The 19,451-nt window shown below is 45.2% G+C and overlaps 1 protein-coding gene across 3 annotated transcripts in view; it reads left to right on the top strand.

Annotated features, from left to right (window-relative positions):
* MLLT10 (MLLT10 histone lysine methyltransferase DOT1L cofactor) overlaps positions 1 to 9,539 on the top strand; it is a 135,202-nt gene extending 125,663 nt beyond the window's left edge. For 2 of the 3 annotated variants that reach the window (XM_068405169.1, XM_068405171.1), the window contains 5 exons: positions 397 to 485; positions 611 to 972; positions 4,653 to 4,755; positions 5,526 to 5,738; positions 7,938 to 9,539. In XM_068405169.1, the coding sequence (XP_068261270.1) occupies positions 397 to 485; positions 611 to 972; positions 4,653 to 4,755; positions 5,526 to 5,738; positions 7,938 to 7,982 (812 nt within the window). In that variant the 3' untranslated portion in view covers positions 7,983 to 9,539. Of the gene's footprint in view, positions 1 to 396; positions 486 to 610; positions 973 to 4,652; positions 4,756 to 5,525; positions 5,739 to 7,920 lie in introns of all 3 variants that reach the window. The other variant, XM_068405170.1, reaches the window with a different exon arrangement.
* The last annotated feature ends 9,912 nt before the right edge of the window (positions 9,540 to 19,451 follow it).

Consider the following 19,451-nt stretch of genomic DNA (forward strand, 5'->3'; position numbering starts at 1 on the left):
GAGTATTAGAGAGTCAAAGTAATTTGAACATTATTTATATGAAATATCTATTTCATCCATGTATGGCATTGATGGGAGATGCATATACATGTAGGATAAATATAGACAAGTATTTGTTGGTGTGTTTAAATGTTTAAAAGTCAATTGGAAGATTTATATGAACCATTACTACTCATTTCAGTGCAGTTTCTTTTTTACTTTAGTGTGGAGCACATCTGTTTGAATCTATTGATTCACCAATTATTTAGTTAACAGTTTACTATTCAACAATGATTTTAAGGTTGACTTTACATTTTCTATGTTTACCTTTGACATTATTTTGAAATAATTATTCTGAATCTTTTTACATGTTTCAGAAATTTAACCACTGTGTGTTTTTTGAAATAATTACTTTAGCACCTAGCACTGATTCCTTGAACAGCAGCAAAAGCCCTCATCTGGGAAACAGTTTTTTACCGGACAATTCTCTTCCTGTATTAAATCAGGTAATATTTATTTGTTTCTTCTAAACTTAAACTTGTTAGGAGTTAACTTATCATAGTCCTTGCATTGTGCTGTTAGGTGAAATTTTCTGCAGCTGAGGGGGTTTTGTTGTTTGTTTTTACACCAGGAGATAACCTCCAGCGGACAAAGCACCAGCAGTTCATCAGCTCTTTCCACTCCACCACCTGCTGGGCAGAGTCCAGCTCAGCAAGGCTCAGGAGTCACAGGAGTTCAACAGGTCAATGGTGTGACAGTGGGGGCACTAGCTAGTGGTATGCAGACTGTAACCTCCACCATTCCTGCAGTGCCTGGTGTGGGTGGAATAATTGGAGCACTGCCAGCCAGCCAGCTGGCAATCAATGGAATTGTAGGGGCTTTAAATGGGGTAATTCAGACCCCAGCGACAATATCACAGAACCCTTCTCCTCTCACTCATGCAACTGTGCCACCCAATGCAACACATCCTCTGCCAACCACGTTAAATAACAGGTAAGAATTTGCCGATTTTATGTTTTTCCTGATAGTGCCTGCTGTTCTTCAGTTTAGCTGTATTTTTTTAACTGTCTTGTTCAAAAGGTACTGTTTCTTCCTTGGCCTGGAATGGTCGAACTAAGTTCTGCTTCGGATCTGTGAATGAAAGTACGAAGGCATTTAATGGAAGCATGAGTAGTCAAGTTAAAGAAAAGATGTTTTCTGTTTAGCTTTTGGGAATCCTTGTGTCCATTCATTCCTGTTCTTAATTAAGTCACGTTCCAAACAAATGTAATTATGTAAATGTGCTTCAGCTCTTTTTCTACTTTAGGAAACAATATTCTTTGTCCTGCCAATGGTTCTTCCAGGATTGAAGGAGCATTGAAAAAGCCACCATTTGTTGCACTAAGAAGGGGGGAGAGGGAGGAGGAGAACAGTGTACGGGCACGTAATTGAAGATGTAATAGGCATAACTAACCAGAGCAGTAATACAGTTGCTTGGTGTTTCCAGTTCTCTGCATCTGACTCCAAAGACGACAAAATCAGTTTTTTCAAGTGGTGTTCCTAAAGATTTTTAAATGCATAAGAAGATCCATGCTTGAGTATTCGTAACAGCCCTTCCCCAAAACCAGGTATCCTCAGTAGCATAAACTGCTGCTGCTTGAGCTGCAAGGCAAATGGGTGACAAACGGAGACAGCTGCTTTCCAGGGAGGGGAATGGACTGCTTGGTCTGGAAGTATTTTGGGATAGAGCAGAGCCTGGGCTAACTCATTCTTCCTGATCCTCCCCCCCCCCCCTTCCCCGCCCTTAATATTATCCTTACCTTAGGAAGGAGAACTGCGGTTCTATGTAGAAAGAAATGCCTGCAAATAGGGAGTGGATTACTTGTCTTTACGTAGAGTTTATTTTTGGAGATTATGGTGGATGACCCACCAAAAAGGTGTATGTGATTGGAACGATGCAAGGGATCCCTGGTTTTGTAGCTCCTTTTTCCAGTTTCTTTCCTTGCTGTTCATTTGGTAGCTTCTGAATATTTGTGTACTGTATCATTGTGTGGTATTGCTTCAGTAGGCTCATAAACCCTGATATTTTCAAGTGTATGCTGTTGTTGTTTTGATGTGCTATTATATTTTTACTGAGGAGGTTGTATTTTTCATAGTTTATATCATATATGAACGTAACATTTCATAGGTTAAACAAAAGACCTTTTCTTAATGAAAAGTTATCTTCTTTCTTGAGTATCAGAGGTCTGCCGAAAACACAATAATTTTACGTTACTCTCCCCAGAAGTTTGAGGAGGAGTGAGAAACACTAGACAAAAATCAATAATATTAACTGGTTGTGTAATGCTTTCCACTTTAAGGTCATGCCAAAATACACCAGTCATGCTGCTGTTTTCTCATATGGTTTTGCTAATACACAGATTATTTATTTCTGACTCTTTATATTGTAGAAATTGTTTTGTTGTTTTTTTTTTTCTTTCTAACCATCTTAACTGCTGTAACTCTTGAGTGTGTAGCCTAGTAGTAGACTACTCCAGTTCATGCAGAATACTGCAACTAGTATCCTGTTCGTAAGCTCTCATTCTAACTTTTAGCATAGTCTGGAATACTCCAATGATTCCCTATTTCCTGCTACAACAAGGTTATGATGTACCACTCTGCAGCATTTCCATTTCTCTATTTCTATTCTTGCATGATCTCTTTCTGCACTGCTCCCTCTATAATACTAATTGAAAATGAATGTTTATATTAAATTTAAAAGTGCACTTCTCACACAATTCTCTGCTTTATTGAGCTCATACAGATGATTTGCTGGGCCCCCTTCCTTTTGAGGTGTTTCACAATTGCCCCCATTTTCTGTGAGTTTTCAGTATTTCTAGTTGTATATTTTGAGGAATCTGTCACCTTTCCGGGCATGAAGGTGAGGCTGACCGGTCTATAGTTACCCGGGTCCTCCTTCTTGCCCTTTTTGAAGACTGGAGTGACATTTGCTTTCCTCCAGTCCTCAGGCACCTCTCCCGTTGCCCACGACTTAGCAAAGATGATGGAGAGTGGCCTGGCAATGACTTCCGCCAGCTCCCTCAGCACCCGCGGGTACGTCCCATCAGGGCCCATGGATTTATGGATGTCCAGGTTGCTTAATTGGTCCCTGACCCAGCCCTCATCTACCAAGACAGATTCCTCCTCTATCCTGACTTCTTCTGGGGCCTCAGGGGTCCGGGGCTCCTCAGGACAGCCTCCAGCAGTATAGACAGATGATCCCTCTGTGGAGCCTTTCTGCCCTCAAGCAGAATAACACTCCCACCTAGCTTGGTGTCATCTGCGAACTTATTGAGGGTGCACTCGATCCCCTTGTCCAGATCATTGATAAAGATACTAAAGAGAACTCGCCCCAACACTGAGCCCTGGGGAACACCACTTGTGACCGGCCACCAACTGGATTTAACTCCATTCACCACAACTCTCTAGGCTCGGGCATCCAGCCAGTTTTTTACTGGCTAAGCATACTGTAGAAAAGCAAGATAAATATTATGTCCTGAAGAGCTAAGTGATTGTAGCCTAACTGTGTGGATTTGTGGCTGATTTAAGTTAATTCCTTACTACCAATCACAACTAGCAATCCTGTCATCCTGTTGGCTATCCTACGCACACCTTCTTGCTGGTACTAGTGCTTGTGCATTCACACAATAACCTCACCAACATTAACCCATAATCTTTCAGTGTGTTTTGTATTAGCTTAGGTTTCAGCTCAGTTCCCACGAGATGCAGCTCATGATACAAAAGCTAGCGCAAGGGGATGGGACACAAATGTACAGCTGAAAGGGAAGTAGTTAACCTTTCAATAGCAGTGTAAACCTACCGTGAAACTACACCTTAATAATTGAGTGGGTGTTTTAATCTACTAAAAGCTAACACTGGTACTGAAAGAGTATATCCAGCTGTCCTCCTGGTCTTCTGTTCCAGACCTCCCCTTGCTCGTGCTGTTGGTCTTGCAGTGAACTGGCATAGCTGAAGAAACCCTTTATTTCCAGACCAGTTGTCAGCTGGATCAGTTCCGTGCCCAATTTCATAAATAGCTGCAGATGATTTTATGTAGTCATGAAAATAGGGACTGGGAGCTAAGTAGTAGGCAAGTGCAGAGGCAGCCTGCAGCCTTCTTCATTCCGTGGCAGCATCAGTTGGCCCACTTCAAGGCTGAATGTGTGTGCTAAATTACAGACAAGGTATAGGCAACAGTGGTGGATTTGAATAGAGCCAAAGATGCAAATTAGAAGGAAACCAAGACAAAGTAAATGCTAGTTAACTAAGTATTAAAGGTTGGCAAGAGCTGTCTTACAATATAGAATGTGGCTTTTCTGTATAAAGTATTTGAAAAAAATGTAGAAATGGTAATTATTATCTGAGTTTAAAATAATGTGCACGTAGAAGACTTACGTTACAGGCAAGATGTTGCTGTTGCTCAGCATAAATGAGACACCATCCCCATGAGAGGGGATGATGGTGGTAACGTCTAGGTATGTATCAAAAAATGCAGCTGGACAGACAGACAATTTTATGTTTGACAGTATGCAATCAAAATACTAAGTAGGAACTGTCTATTTATATACGCCTTTGTTTTGTTTCAATGGAAAGCTGAAGTAAAAAGTTCCCATACTTTCATATAAACTGCAGTTTTACCCTGTCAAACCCTACAGTGCCTCAGGACTTGGATTACTTCCTGACCAACAGAGACAACTTCTACTCCATCAACAGCACCAGCAATTTCAGCAATTACTAAGTACCCAGCAACTCACATCAGTAAGTTTTCTAGTTAATTATGATTTATACCTCTATTGTATTTTAAGGCATGGATAAACTCCTTAGCCTAATGTAAATACGAGAAATATGTTTAACTTGATATTACGGGTTTTGATAATCTTTTAGTTTTTCAGTTGCTTCAGCCTTTTTGGACAATAGTCATGCTAAATTACAGGATATTATTGGGCTGCGTGTATTGCTAGAAGAATCATTCCCTAGTGCCTTCAGTCCCATTTCATCCTGTGTGGACATGGTGGCTTGTCTCTCTCAGCATCAGCTGTGGGCAGCAGAGTGTGGGACCATGTATGGATTCTAACAATATCCTAAGCTATTCTCTGATTCCCCTAGGACTCTAGCAAAAGATTTTTGGGTATCATCTCTTGAGCTGTCTTTGCTCTGCCTTGCAGTATTTGTATAGGCCATTAGGTAACTGGTTTAACTATTTGTATTAATTGTGTAGTTTTAGTACTTTGAAAAACATGGTTTGATATTCTTCTCAGGTGTGTTTCTTCTGCTAGAGGCCCGATGAAGCCAGCAGGCTTAGCTGAACTTCTCCTGAGCTACTGATATCAGGAAATTTTATAGGTACTTCCCTTTCCCACGGTCTCGTGGAGCTTCATTAGCATAACCTAAATTAGCTGTCATTAGGTTAAGGGTTGCACTGACTGAAGATTTGGATAAGCAAGAACACAGGGAAGAACTATTTTTCAGTAACTAATTCTTGATTTTTATTTTTTTTTTTCCTCCTCCCTCTCCTCATATTACTCAAGGAACAACATCAGGCCCTTTTGTATCAATTAGTACAGCAACAACATCACCACCACCAACACCATCAGTCTGAAGTACAGCAATTGCAGATTACTGGAGGAGCACAGATACCCATAAACAACTTACTTTCAGGCACACAGGCCTCACCACTTAATGCAGCTACTACCAACCCATTCCTTACAATTCATGGAGATAACACAGCTCAGAAGGTGACAGTAAGTATATTTCTCACCTTGTTTTCCATGTAGTACCTCCATGAGGTAACTAAAAGATAACAAGTTATGTGCCTCTATTCATAACTCAAGGATGGTGGATTTTTTCTTTATTTTCTTTGTTTTATTTTTCTTGAGCCTTGGGCTGTGCTTAATGAGGTTCAGAACTCTGTGAATGTGTAGTCACTTATACCTGACCTGTCTGCTGCACACTCCTGCTTCCCTGGATCAGGACACCAATCCAGTGACCCTTGCCTTCCTCTTGTAATTACAACTGCAGCCCTAGTCTTCCGCACCCTGCCTTCTTCCCCAACTTTGTGTCCACTATTTTGTAGATCATTCCTTTTATTTATCACCTTACTTGAAGAGTTTGTCCTGGCCAGGCCTCAGGCACTGTGGAGCTGCAGATTAGTTGATGACTTGAGAGATGAGGAGCCCATTGCTGGGAAGCTGAAATATGTATTAGGAGAATGGGCTTCGTGTTTCTTGGTTCTGGTGTGGGAAGGTGAGGCTGTACACTGGGAGGCTGAGCAACTCCTTTGCTTGACAGAGTAATAAAACCTTTTCTAGGCAGGTAAGGAAACAAGACACATTTTTTTGGCAAAGATGTTCCATTGTCTTCAGCATTTGCCCATAACCTCCATCCCCAAGACAGGAATTCTTTCTTTAAGGAGTCAGAGAATAGACTTCATTCTCTAAGGGCCATATAATTAAGAGAGGATGAAGGGAAAGGAGCATGTGGAACTTGTAAAAACAAAGGATGAGTAGAGCAGGATGACATCATTCCAGTATTCCTTGGAGAAGAGATCAAGTGGCAGTGGTAGTGAAAAAAGGGAAGCTTGTCTGCAACAGCAGGCGGGAAGAGTTTGGGGCTAGATATTGGTCCCCTCTCTGCTCTCCACCCCCAGAGCCTCCAGCTGCTGTAGGGGCACGGTGGTGGAGAAGCACTCGGGCAGCTGGTACTTCCCAAGCATAAGGTGAGACACAAAACATAAATGATGAATTATTCAGGACAGTTTTCCTGGAAACAGCTCCCTTCCATTCAAAAATACGAGTGTTTACTTTTATGAAGCTTTGGGCATGGTCGTTGTCACTTTCTAGTTTGGTCCGTTGTTGTGATGTTGCAACCGTACTGCAAAGTGCAGGACACGGGTGAGGTCACGGTCTTTCCCCATCACTGACTGTCAGAGCAGAAGCGCTCTGGCACGGGGGTTTGCTCAGTGCCTTGCCTTCATTTAGAAACATTCACAATTTGTTCTGGGATGTTTAAAATTTATCTCCCCTCATTTTCTAAAAATTAGCAGTGAATGGAATTGAGACCCTGTATTTGGTTGGCATCAGAACAAGCTATTCTATATATGACCTTATTTGGAAATGGCTATTACTGGGTTTGGACAGCGTGACCGGGCAGCACTAGTGTATTTTACAAATATGCTGTTACTATTTAAGTTTTTGTTCTTATAACAGTTAGCGGTAAACAATTCCAGGAAACCTCAGAACATCTTTTGAACAAAACCCTTAGAAATAATTTTCTTTTGAAATAGCTTTTACTTTTTTTAAAGGTTAGAATTGAGACAGATTGCATTGGATTATTGAACTGCTTTAATCCAAAAAGAATTTTTAACAAGTTCTCTATTTGCTAACAGTTTGAATGTTTTAATCTCATTTCCAGTTGGAACAGGTTTTCAAGCATTTCTGAATGCGCAGTGGATGAGATGAGGTTTTTGCGCAGTCCTGTTAATGTCTTTGTAGCAATTTATGAAAAAAGATAGTCGTGACAGGGGCAAAATGGAAATTGTATTTGTATTCTGACAGAGAAGTGTAGATTTCAGCCCTCTCCAGTGGGTATAAAGTAGCAGAGGTCCCCTGGTATGTCTTTGACCATCATGCGGTTCTAAGGAGAGACCAAGAGCCAGGAACAGCAGCTCTTGTTGGAAGGAAAGTAGAATTAAAACGGGTGTTTTCTCATGCTGGCTGTGATGACCCGAGTATGAGTTGCTTCAACATCGGACTATTCCTTTCATTATTCTTTCCTTTCCCACTTTTTATTCTACAATACATGATTATTCTTTACAATGCCAAAGTTACTATTTAGATAGCTCTAGTAAATGTACCTCATCTGCTTTGTCATTTGTATGAATTTAATTTTACTTAACTCTGTATTTTATAATCTGATTTTTAGAAGTATTTTCTCTTACACAGAGGCTCAATGATAAAACTGGACCAGTAGCACCAGAGAAGAGTTGACATTTGAATGATACTTGAGAACTGCATGTCCTGCTGTTAAAGCACTTCATCAGGCTGCAAACTGCAGTTTTCCTTTCTGCAGATTGAAGAAATGCAACAAGGAACTCGTACTGCACAGCAAAAGGTTAATCATTTTCATAAGGATATTTTTGGTAGGCTTTCGTTTGCTTTCTTGTTGCACTAAAATGGATGTACTTTTTAATGTTTTGGACTGTGAAGTAGATAAAACTCTGCAAACCATAATTATTTTGTCAATGTGATGGTACTAAGTACACGTTCAACCACAGAAAAGCATTCACTTGACTCTTCAGTTCTAATTTGGTAAATTTAAAGGCTAGCAAACTGTCTGCAGTCCTGCATTACTTTGGTTTCAGAGCAGGTGTTTTAAAAACCAACCCAACCCCAGCCCTAGCTAGTCTGATCTGCTGCTGCAGTTACAATATCATCTCCTTTTAGACGAAGCTTGTAATGGCAGCCTGGACTTGCTGTTTGTTGTTGCTTTTTTTATACACCTATTTTGAAACCTGACCCATAAGGGAATCCACTTCTGAACTTTTTATTCCTTTAAATTCCTGTTGTTATATAGTGGGAGTTTTGTCCTGAGTAAGAATTAAAGTATGGAATCCAAAGCTTATTCATTTTGATGTAGGTTTTAGTGTCTGAGGTTTTTTTTTTACAGGAACCAGTTTGGTTCCAGTGACAAAGTTTTCTTACCAGATGAGAAGGCCACACTGGAAGAAGTAGGTGTTGTGTTTGGCCTAAACCAAGTGCCTGTTGCTACCTCTGTTTTGTTGAAATGGCTGCAAACAGCTGACCACGTACTAGACGTGTCCGTGTTAGCAGCGGGAATATTCTGTGTTGCACCAGCAGCCTCCTTGTTCTGCCTTTACTAGAGGTGTTTATACCACTGTAGAGAGCTCAGGCAGATTGTTACCTGGGTCACTTTCCACTAATAAATTACCAAAAAAGTGAGTTAGTATTTCCCACTAAAATTTACCAGTGGTTGAAACGGGTGAACTTGTGTTACTACAATTCTGACAGCAGCTGATGTCGTGGCGTGAGTCTATGCAGTGTGGCGAAGGAGCGTTTAAAGGGGGGTGATGACCACTAACTGATAGGGAGGTGGGAATTAGTAGAGGAAGAGACCCAGCTGTAATTAGACCTCCACTGTGTACTTATTTGGAAGAACATGTTAATTCTGCAATATGTTTCTTAGTTAAACATTGCACAGTTCTTACCTCATTTCTGTAAATAAAGTTTTGTGAATCTGTTTTGTATTGTGAAGAATTCATAAGAAAACATTGATATTTTGATTTGTAATATTTCTAATTAGTAGATTTAATTGAAAAAGTAAAAATAATTTATTTTTATATGTCCTGGGGAATTTTTTAAAAATGTCACAGATCACTTTTGTAGATACTTTACAAAAGTAAACCCAGTGGTTTATTTTACTTACTCAACCCACTGGTGGATATTCTGTAACAATTTGTACAGAAGGTAAGATGGAAATGTGCTGTTATTTTGACTAGGTGTAAAATTCCAAGTGTCTGAAAAGATATGTACAAAGCTTTTGTTAATAAACTTTAATAATGTTGATAGTTGTATACTGCTTGTGTGAAGGTGAGTCTCATAGAAGAAAGGAATATTTCTGTTAACATCACATGACAGGAAGGATTCGATTGCACATGGCCACTAAAATTTATAACAATTTTTTTAAAATGTTGCGCATGTAAATTTTTGCTTTTGCAGCTGCAGTACTGTCCACGGACATTTTTGCTTACTGGACATAAATGTCTGGTTGCAGCCCTGTGCTGTGGTCTGATGTCAGAGCTTTTTGCTTTCATCCTTCGAAGAGAAATGACTGCAAAGTTGCAGGAGGAGCAGTCAGCCATTGTTCGAATGGCCCCAGTTTGTTTGGAAATAACTTGGTGAGAGCTCTGCAGAGATGGGCTCTTTGTCTACACAGTGTTTGGGTGGAGGTGATCGAGGCCTTTGGTTGTCACTGTAAGTTTTGTACTGTACTTTCTGTGAAACCAGCTCAAGGCTTTTTCCAGGAATTTTGCTTATTGTCCATGGAGGGGTTGGTAAACACACAGCTGAACTCCTGCTCTTTTATTTCCCAGGCAGCAAGGAGGGACTTGACCCTGCCTGTACTGTCACATGAAGATAAAATGTGAGGTTTGTGGCAGTAGAGGCTTTGGCAGACAAGGGCTGCATTACAGCTTCCTCACCATCTTTAGCCCCTTGCTAGTCAGGTGCAGCAGGAAGAGGGGGTTGCCACAGGCCTGTGTCATTTGTGTGGTGTTCCATCTGCTCCTGTCCTGAGGATTGAATAATTGTGGTTTGGTTTCAAATGTTTTCACTGGAGTCCTGAAAGGTAAATGAGCAAGTTCAGAACTAACAGTAGGGGCATCACTAGCACCCACCCTCCCACCTGCTGAATGGTTCCTTGGCCATCAGGGATAGAAAAAATTCCCTCCATTCTAGGGGTAGTAGATGAATGTTTTAAGCTATGAGGTGAAGAGGTGTGGAAGACCAGGCATTTCTACTGATTAAACCTATGTGTTGTCTAGAGGAGCTGTAGAACTGGGTACTGTCTGACTTCTGGCTCTGTTGGGCATCGACCATTTCTTAGTGCTAAGAAAGGGGAGTATATAGCATGTATAGGCTAGGCCACTACACTTACACCTCATACTGCTAGACGTGTAGCTGAGGGGGAAGAAAAGCCCAATATGTCCACCAGCACAAGGCCTCCAGGGAATTTTGAGTGTCCCTTCCCCTGGAGTCATGGACTGGAGGGTTACATTACTGCTGCTTTAGTTACGGACTATGCTGAAGCCAAAAACTTCACGTGGTGGACAAGAAGTATTGGTAAGTCATCTTGTTCCTGTTGGAGCAGTACCATGGAAACCAGGAAAAGGGGTAAGTAAGTCCTGCTTTTCCTTGTGTGTTGCTTTTAGTTGAGAGTCTGGTATTGGTAAGATTTAGAGAAGCAGGAAAGGGGCAAAGCTGGAAGTACTAGTGAAATTGTCAAATTCAGGACATCCTTAAAATCTCAGCTTGTTAGAAGATCAGTGCCAGAAGCCCAGGATAGCGATGGATGTTTCACAGTACGCACAGTCCTGATGGACCAACCATCAACAGCAGGGAAATAATGAAAAGGACAGACATCCAGCACACCAGCCCTTTAAAGAGAGAGACCACATCAAAGCCAAGTTCACGTGAGGGCCAGATGCAGTCAAAACCAACCTAATTTCAGTGATTTTGCAGATCCTGACATCAAAGATGACGGTCTGTGGCTGACTTGGCACCAGTTCAGAAGCTGATGCTGCTGTCCTTGTGGAATGCCTCTGATGCCAAAGCAGCCCAAGCTGCTATGCAGGTCCTGGCAGCCAAGTCACTCGTTACGAAGCCACCCTCAGATGTGGTGGGACCTGCTCTGGCTTCAGTGTCACAAGAGCAGCACAGACGAAATGCGCTGCATTGCAGAAGAGTTTCATGTTAACAGGCTTTTGAACTTTCTGCTGTTTCTTTTCACCAAAATCCAGCTTTACTGACAATGACAACACACCTGATGGCTTACAGGAGCCAACTAATTCTGGCTGGCCTGTGACATCTCAAGTCCTGGTTTCATAAACTATATCCATTCATTCAGGCTGCAGTAGCAGGAGCTGCTCTCTCAGCAGTGTCATTGTGTGACATTTAATGGACCATTTCTAGTGCCTGTTTTTCATAAGCTGCACTAAAAATCTCTCACTGTTGGTTCTGCCTAAAGGAGAGCTCTTTTAAAGCCAAACACTCAATGTTTCTGTTGTTTTCGGATCCTGTCATCTCATAAGGAGGTCACATCGCAAAATCTTCCCTGAAACAGCTTTTTTATTAAGTAGCTCATACACTGACAGCTGTAAAGTTGAGACTAATAGAGTCCAAACATTTAGATCTACAGGACACTGCAGAACAGCCTCTGTTAGTCTTTCTTCTAGAACTAACCTAAGCTAAATGAGAGCACCATTAACCTTTATAGCATCTCAATCATATTCTGCTCATTCAGTTGTGCCTGGTTGTCAGGCTGTAACTTTACAAAATTCAGATGCTTTAGCTTGGCGTTTGGACTGTACCCTCAGCATGGTACAGTACTACCCCTTTCCATAGTGTCTTGCCTATCCCATCAACAGGGACATGCAAAAGATGCTCAAAATAGACTCAGATCTGACTCATGTAGATGCAAGCTACAGCACAGACCCTCTTAAGACTGAAAGCTTTTCATGCACAAAGTTACAGTGCAAAACCTATTACAGCTGTTAGAGCTCCCAACTGCCCAGGAAAGAAAAAAATACTGTGCTAGCAGGCAAATACTAACATTTCTTAAAGCAAACCTGCATCCTGTGCTAGAACCAAAGTTGGAAGAAGTTGCTTAAATCCCAAGCCTGGAGTGACCTCGATTTTCATGGACAGAAAGCTTTAAAAAAAAAACCCTAGCTTTGGTGGTGGATACCAGAACCACAAGAAAAACAAAGCCTGGCTATGGTTTACTATTATTTTTCTAGCAAGCATCACATCTGACTTCAGACACAGACTAGATCCACTGCCAGAAGGGACAGTTGTCTCATCACCCAGAAAGCACCTAGTGACCCCAGGAGAGCACCCTGAGAGGCCCTGAAGGGCTTGGACTCTTTACCTGTACCACCTTCCTCCTCACAGCCAAACATAAACGCTAAAGCTTAGGCTGGGCCAACTCCTTTGGCCCTTGAGGAACCAAACGTGAAGTAAGACTGGAGGGTGCCTGGATGAAGCTTTCACTACAGCGCTACATGAAGGATCCCTCCTAGCTGGGTATCTCTGAGCATCTGGTTGCAGAGCTTAGATCCCCTGATGCTGGACACTGACTCACATTCCTCATCCAAGACCTACGCTGCCAGACTACTCCATATGAAACACCCTTCCAGTTCCAAATGACCCACCAGTGCATTGCAAAACCTTTGTAGCTCTTGATGAGGCAGTTGGGCCTGCCATCAATTCGCTGCGGAAGTGGCCAATGCATTCCTCGTAGGTTTATGTCGTAGGGGCAAAAGGGTTCTGGGACAGGAATTAGCAGGGCTCATTCGGAGAGCTTTAAACTAGATTCGAAGGGGGATGGGGTAATAGCTGGGCTTGCACCACTGGGGCAACGCTCTAGTGTTGAGGCAGACCAGGAGGCCTCCCATCCCCCTGGGGTGAAATCGGTGTGCTCAGCTCGCTCCCTGAAATGCCTGTACACCAATGCACGCAGCATGGGGAATAAACAGGAGGAGTTGGAAATCCGTGTTCGGTCGGGGGGCTATGATCTAGTGGCAATTACAGAGACTTGGTGGGAAGCCTCGCATGACTGGAATGTGGTCATGGATGGCTATGTCCTGTTCAGGAAAGACAGGCCACTAAGAGGTGGTGGAGTAGCTCTTTATGTGAGTGAGCAGCTAGAATGTATTGAGTTCTGTCCAGGGGCGGATCAGGAGCGAGTTGAGAGTTTGTGGGTGCGAATTAAGGGGCAGGCTGGCAGGGGTGATACTGTTGTGGGTGTCTATTACAGGCCACTGGATCAGGATGAGGAGGGTGATGAGGCCTTCTACAGGCAGCTGAGAGCAGTCTTGCAATTACGGGGGATTTCAACTACCCTGATATTTGCTGGGAGGCCTACTCAGCCAGCCATCCTCAGTCCAGGAGGTTCCTCCAGTGCATTGATGATAACTTTCTGATGCAAATGGTGGATGAGCCAACTAGGAGAGGAGCGCTGCTGGATCTGATCCTCACTAACAAGGAGGGTCTGGTTGAAGAGGTGAAGGTTGAGGGCAGCCTTGGTTGTAGTGACCATGAGATGGTAGAGTTCAGGATCTCATGTGGCAGGAACAGAAGAGCTAGCAGAATCGCAACCCTGGACTTCAGGAGGGCCAACTTTGGCCTTTTCAAGCAAGTGCTAGGGGAAATCCCATGGGACAGGGTACTAGAAGGTAAGGGGGCCCAAGATAGTTGGTTAGCATTCAAGGACTGCTTCTTCCGAGCTCAAGATCAGAGCATCCCAACAAGTAGGAAGTCAAGGAAGGGTACCAGGAGACCTGCATGGTTGAACAGGGAACTGCTGGGCAAACTCAAGAGGAAGAAGAGGGTGTACAGATCATGGAAGGAGGGGCTGGCCACTTGGGAGGAATATAAGTCTGTTGTCAGAGGATGTAGGGAGGCAACTAGGAAAGCTAAGGCCTCCTTGGAATTAAACCTTGCAAGAGAGGTCAAGGACAACAGAAAGGGCTTCTTCAAATACATTGCAGGTAAAGCCAACACTAGAGGCAGTGTAGGCCCACTGATGAATGAGGTGGGGGCCCTGGAGACAGAGGATAAAAAGAAGGCGGAGTTACTGAATGCCTTCTTTGCCTCTGTCTATACTGTTGGAGGCTGTCCTGAGGAGCCCCGGACCCCTGAGGCCTCAGAAGAAGTCAGGATAGAGGAGGAATCTGTCTTGGTAGATGAGGGCTGGGTCAGGGACCAATTAAGCAACCTGGACATCCATAAATCCATGGTCCCTGATGGGATGCACCCGTGGGTGCTGAGGGAGCTGGCGGAAGTCATTGCTAGGCCACTCTCCATCATCTTTGCTAAGTCGTGGGCAACGGGAGAGGTGCCTGAGGACTGGAGGAAAGCGAATGTCACTCCAGTCTTCAAAAAGGGCAAGAAGGAGGACCCGGGTAACTATAGACCGGTCAGCCTCACCTCCATCCCCGGAAAGGTGATGGAGCGACTTGTTCTTGGTGCTGTCTCTAGGCACATCAAGGATAAGGGTATCATTAGGGGCACTCAGCATGGCTTCACCAACGGGAAGTCATGCTCAACCAACTTGATAGCCTTTTATGAGGATGTTACCCGGGGGATAGATGATGGTAAAGCTGTGGATGTGGTCTATCTTGATTTCAGTAAAGCGTTTGACACGGTCTCCCACAGCATCCTCGCAGCTAAACTGAGGAAGTGCGGTCTGGATGATCGGGTAGTGAGGTGGATTGTGAACTGGCTGAAGGAAAGAAGCCAGAGAGTGGTGGTCAATGGGACAGAGTCCAGTTGGAGGCCTGTGTCTAGCGGAGTCCCTCAAGGGTCGGTACTGGGACCAGTTCTATTCAATATATTCATTAATGACTTGGATGAGGGATTAGAGTGCACTGTCAGCAAGTTCGCTGATGACACAAAACTGGGAGGAGTGGCTGACACACCGGAAGGCTGCGCAGCCATTCAGAGGGACCTGGACAGGCTGGAGAGTTGGGCGGGGAGAAATTTAATGAAATATAACAAGGGCAAGTGTAGAGTCCTGCATCTGGGCAAGAACAACCCCATGTACCAGTACAAGTTGGGGACAGACCTGTTGGAGAGCAGCGTAGGGGAAAGGGACCTGGGGGTCCTAGTGGACAACAGGATGACCATGAGCCAGCAGTGTGCCCTTGTGGCCAAGAAGGCCAATGGCATCCTGGGGTGTATTAGAAGGGGTGTGGTTAGCAGGTCAAGAGAGGTTCTCCTCCCCCTCTACTCTGCCCTGGTGAGGCCACATCTGGAATATTGTGTCCAGTTCTGGGCCCCTCAGTTCAAGAAGGACAGGGAACTGCTAGAGAGAGTCCAGCGCAGAGCCACGACGATGATTAAGGGAGTGGAACATCTCCCTTATGAGGAGAGGCTGAGGGAGCTGGGTCTCTTTAGCTTGGAGAAGAGGAGACTGAGGGGTGACCTCATTAATGTTTATAAATATGTAAAGGGCAAGTGTCATGAGGATGGAGCTAGGCTCTTCTCGGTGACATCCCTTGACAGGACAAGGGGCAATGGGTGCAAGCTGGAACACAGGAGGTTCCACATAAATATGAGGAAAAACTTCTTTACGGTGAGGGTGACCGAACACTGGAACAGGCTGCCCAGAGAGGTTGTGGAGTCTCCTTCTCTGGAGACATTCAAAACCTGCCTGGACGCGTTCCTGTGTGATATGGTCTAGGCAATCCTGCTCCAGCAGGGGGATTGGACTAGATGATCTTTCGAGGTCCCTTCCAATCCCTAACATTCTGTGATTCTGTGATTCCTCTTACACAGCCAGCTTGCCTCTTTCAGGCAGCTTGATTCTGCAAGCAAGAAGGATGCAATCCATCAATTAATTTCCATCCAGGCATGAGCAGCACCTGTGGTTAGACATTGACATCAGAATCACAGAATCACAGAATCAATCAGGTTGGAAGAGACCACTGGGATCATCGAGTCCAACCGTTGCCCTGACACCAACCTGTCAACTAGACCATGGCACTAAGTGCCATGCCCAGTCTTTTCTTAAACACATCCAGAGATGGTGACTCTACCACCTCCCTGGGCAGCCCATTCCAATGTCTAATAACCCTTTCTGAAAAGAAATTCTTTCTGATGTCCAACCTGAACCTCCCCTGGCGAAGCTTGAGGCTGTGTCCTCTTGTCCTATCGCTAGTTGCCCGGGAGAAGAGGCCAACTCCCACTTCACTACAACCTCCCTTCAGGTAGTTGTAGACTGCAATAAGGTCACCTCTGAGCCTCCTCTTCTCCAGGCTAAACAACCCCAACTCCCTCAGCCGTTCCTCGTAGGTCAGACCCTCCAGACCCTTCACCAGCTTGGTCGCCCTCCTCTGGACTCGCTCCAACACCTCAACATCTTTCTTGAAGTGCAGGGCCCAGAACTGGACACAGTACTCAAGGTGCGGCCTCACCAGTGCTGAGCAGAGAGGGACGATCACTTCCCTAGACCGGCTGGCTACACTATTCCTAATAGAGGCCAGGATGCCATTGGCCTTCTTGGCCACCTGGGCACACTGCTTGCTCATGTTTAGCCGGCTGTCCATCAGCACCCCCAGGTCTCTTTCCACTGGGCCGCTTTCTAACCACTCTTCCCCCAGCCTGTAGCGCTGCATGGGGTTGTTGTGGCTGAAGTGTAAGACCCGGCACTTGTTCTTGTTGAACCTCATGCTGTTGGTCTCGGCCCATCTATCTAACCTGTCCAAATCCCTCTGTAGGGCCTTCCTACCCTCCAGCAGATCGACACTCCCACCCAGCTTGGTGTCATCTGCAAATTTACTGAGGGTGCACTCAATCCCTACGTCTAGATCATCTATAAAGATATTGAACAGCACCAGCTCCAGAACTGAGCCCTGGGGAACACCGCTAGTGACCGGACGCCAGTTGGACTTTGCCCCGTTCACCACCACTCTCTGGGCTCGGCCATCCAGCCAGTTTTTAACCCATTGAAGAGCCCACCCATCGAAGCCCCGGGCAGCCAGTTTGTCTAGGAGGATGCTGTGGGAGACAGTGTCGAATGCCTTACTGAAGTCTAGATAGACTACATCCACAGCCCTGCCCTCATCTACTAAGCGGGTCACTTGGTCATAGAAGGAGACCAGGTTGGTCAAGCAGGACCTGCCTTTCATGAATCCATGTTGGCTGGCCCCGATGCCCCGATTGTCCTGCATGGGCCATGTAATGGCACTCAGGATGATCTGTTCCATCACCTTGCCTGGCACCGAGGTCAGGCTGACAGGCCTATAGTTCCCTGGATCGTCCTTCCAACCCTTCTTGTAGATGGGCGTTACATTTGCTAATTTCCAGTCAGCTGGAACTTCTCCAGTTAACCAGGACTGCCGGTAGACAATAGAGAGTGGTTTGGCAAGTTCATTTGCCAGTTCCTTCATTACTCTGGGGTGAATCCCATCCGGGCCCATAGCCTTGTGGGTGTCCAACTGGCACAGCAGGTCACTAACCGTCTCCTCCTGGATTACGGGGGGCTCACACAGCCCCCCGTCCCTAACTTCAGGCTCTGGGGGCCGAGTCTCCTGAGGACAACCGGTCTTGACATTAAAGACCGAGGCAAAGAAGGCATTGAGCACCTCTGCCTTTTCCTCATCCCCTGACACTACACTACCCTCCTCATTCAGCAAGTGGTGGAGGCTCTCCTTGACCCTCCTTTTGCTGTTGATGTATTTGTAAAAGCTTTTTTTGTTGTCTTTGACTGTAGCAGCCAAATCGAGCTCTAATTGAGCTTTGGCCCTTCTAATCTTCTCCCTACACGACCTGGCCATGTCCCTGTAGACCTCCCAAGTTACCTGACCCTTCTTCCAGAGCAAGTAGGCTCTCTTTTTTTCCCTTAAGTTCTAGTCTAAGTTCCCTGTTTAACCAGGCCGGTCTTTTTCCCCGACGGCTTGCCTTCCTACAGACTGGGACAGCCTGCTCCTGAATATTTAACAATTCCCTTTTGAAGCATGTCCAGCCTTCCTGGACGCCTTTGCCCTCCAGGACCGATTCCCAAGGGACTCGGTCCACCAGCCTCTTAAACAGGCTAAAGTCAGCCCGCCGGAAATCGAAGGCAGAAGTTCTGCTCTTGCCCCTCCTTACTTCCCCCGCTATCGAAAACTCTAACAGTTCATGGTCGCTACTCCCAAGACGGCCACCGACCCTCACATCTCCCACTAGTCCTTCTCTGTTCACAAACAACAGGTCAAGCAGGGCCCCTCCTCTAGTGGGCTCATTTACCACTTGCATGAGGAAGTTGTCCTCCACACATTCGAGGAACCTCCTAGATTGCTTCCTCTCTGCCATGTTGTATTTCCAGCAGACATCCGGCAAGTTGAAGTCGCCCACGAGTACAAGGGCCGGCGACCGGGCAGCTTATAAAACGCCTCGTCCGCCTGCTCATCCTGGTTGGGTGGTCTATAACAGACTCCCACCGTAATGTCCGCCCTGCCGACCTTCCCCCTGATCTTCACCCATAAACATTCAACCTTGTCATCCTCACCATCTTCCTCAATTTCAACACAGTCCAAGCACTCCCTAACATATAGCGCTACCCCACCGCCTCTCCTGCTTCGCCTGTCCCTCTTAAAGAGCTTATAGCCATCCATAGTTGCACTCCAGTCATGAGAGTCATCCCACCACGTTTCTGTGATGGCAACCACATCATAACCTTCCTGCTGTACAGTGGCTTCTAGCTCTTCCTGTTTGCTGCCCATACTGCGTGCATTGGTGTAAACGCACTTCAGCTGGGCTAGTGGCCTTGCCCCCGACACAGGCCTGTCACCCCTAGGTTCATTTGTGGCTGCCCTGGTCTTATCCCCCTCCCCCATCGAACCTAGTTTAAAGACCTCTTGATCAGCCCTGCCAACGTCTGGGCCATAACCTTTTTCCCCTTCTGATTCAGCTGTTCCCCATCCTGCAAAAGCAGGCCTGGTGCCATGAAAGCCGCCCCGTGGTCAACAAACCCAAAATCCCACCTCCGGCACCAGTCTCTTAGCCACATATTAATCTGTTGAACTTTCATAGTCTTTTCCCTATTTTCACCAAATACCAAAGGAATTGAAGAGTATATCACCTGCGCACCTACCCCCTTTACCAAACGCCCCAGGGCCCTGAAGTCCCTTTTGATAGCCCTGGGCCTTCTCTCTTCAATCTCATCCCTACCCACCT

Source organism: Nyctibius grandis, chromosome 7 (assembly GCF_013368605.1).
Source record: "Nyctibius grandis isolate bNycGra1 chromosome 7, bNycGra1.pri, whole genome shotgun sequence".
Lineage (NCBI taxonomy): Eukaryota > Metazoa > Chordata > Aves > Nyctibiiformes > Nyctibiidae > Nyctibius > Nyctibius grandis.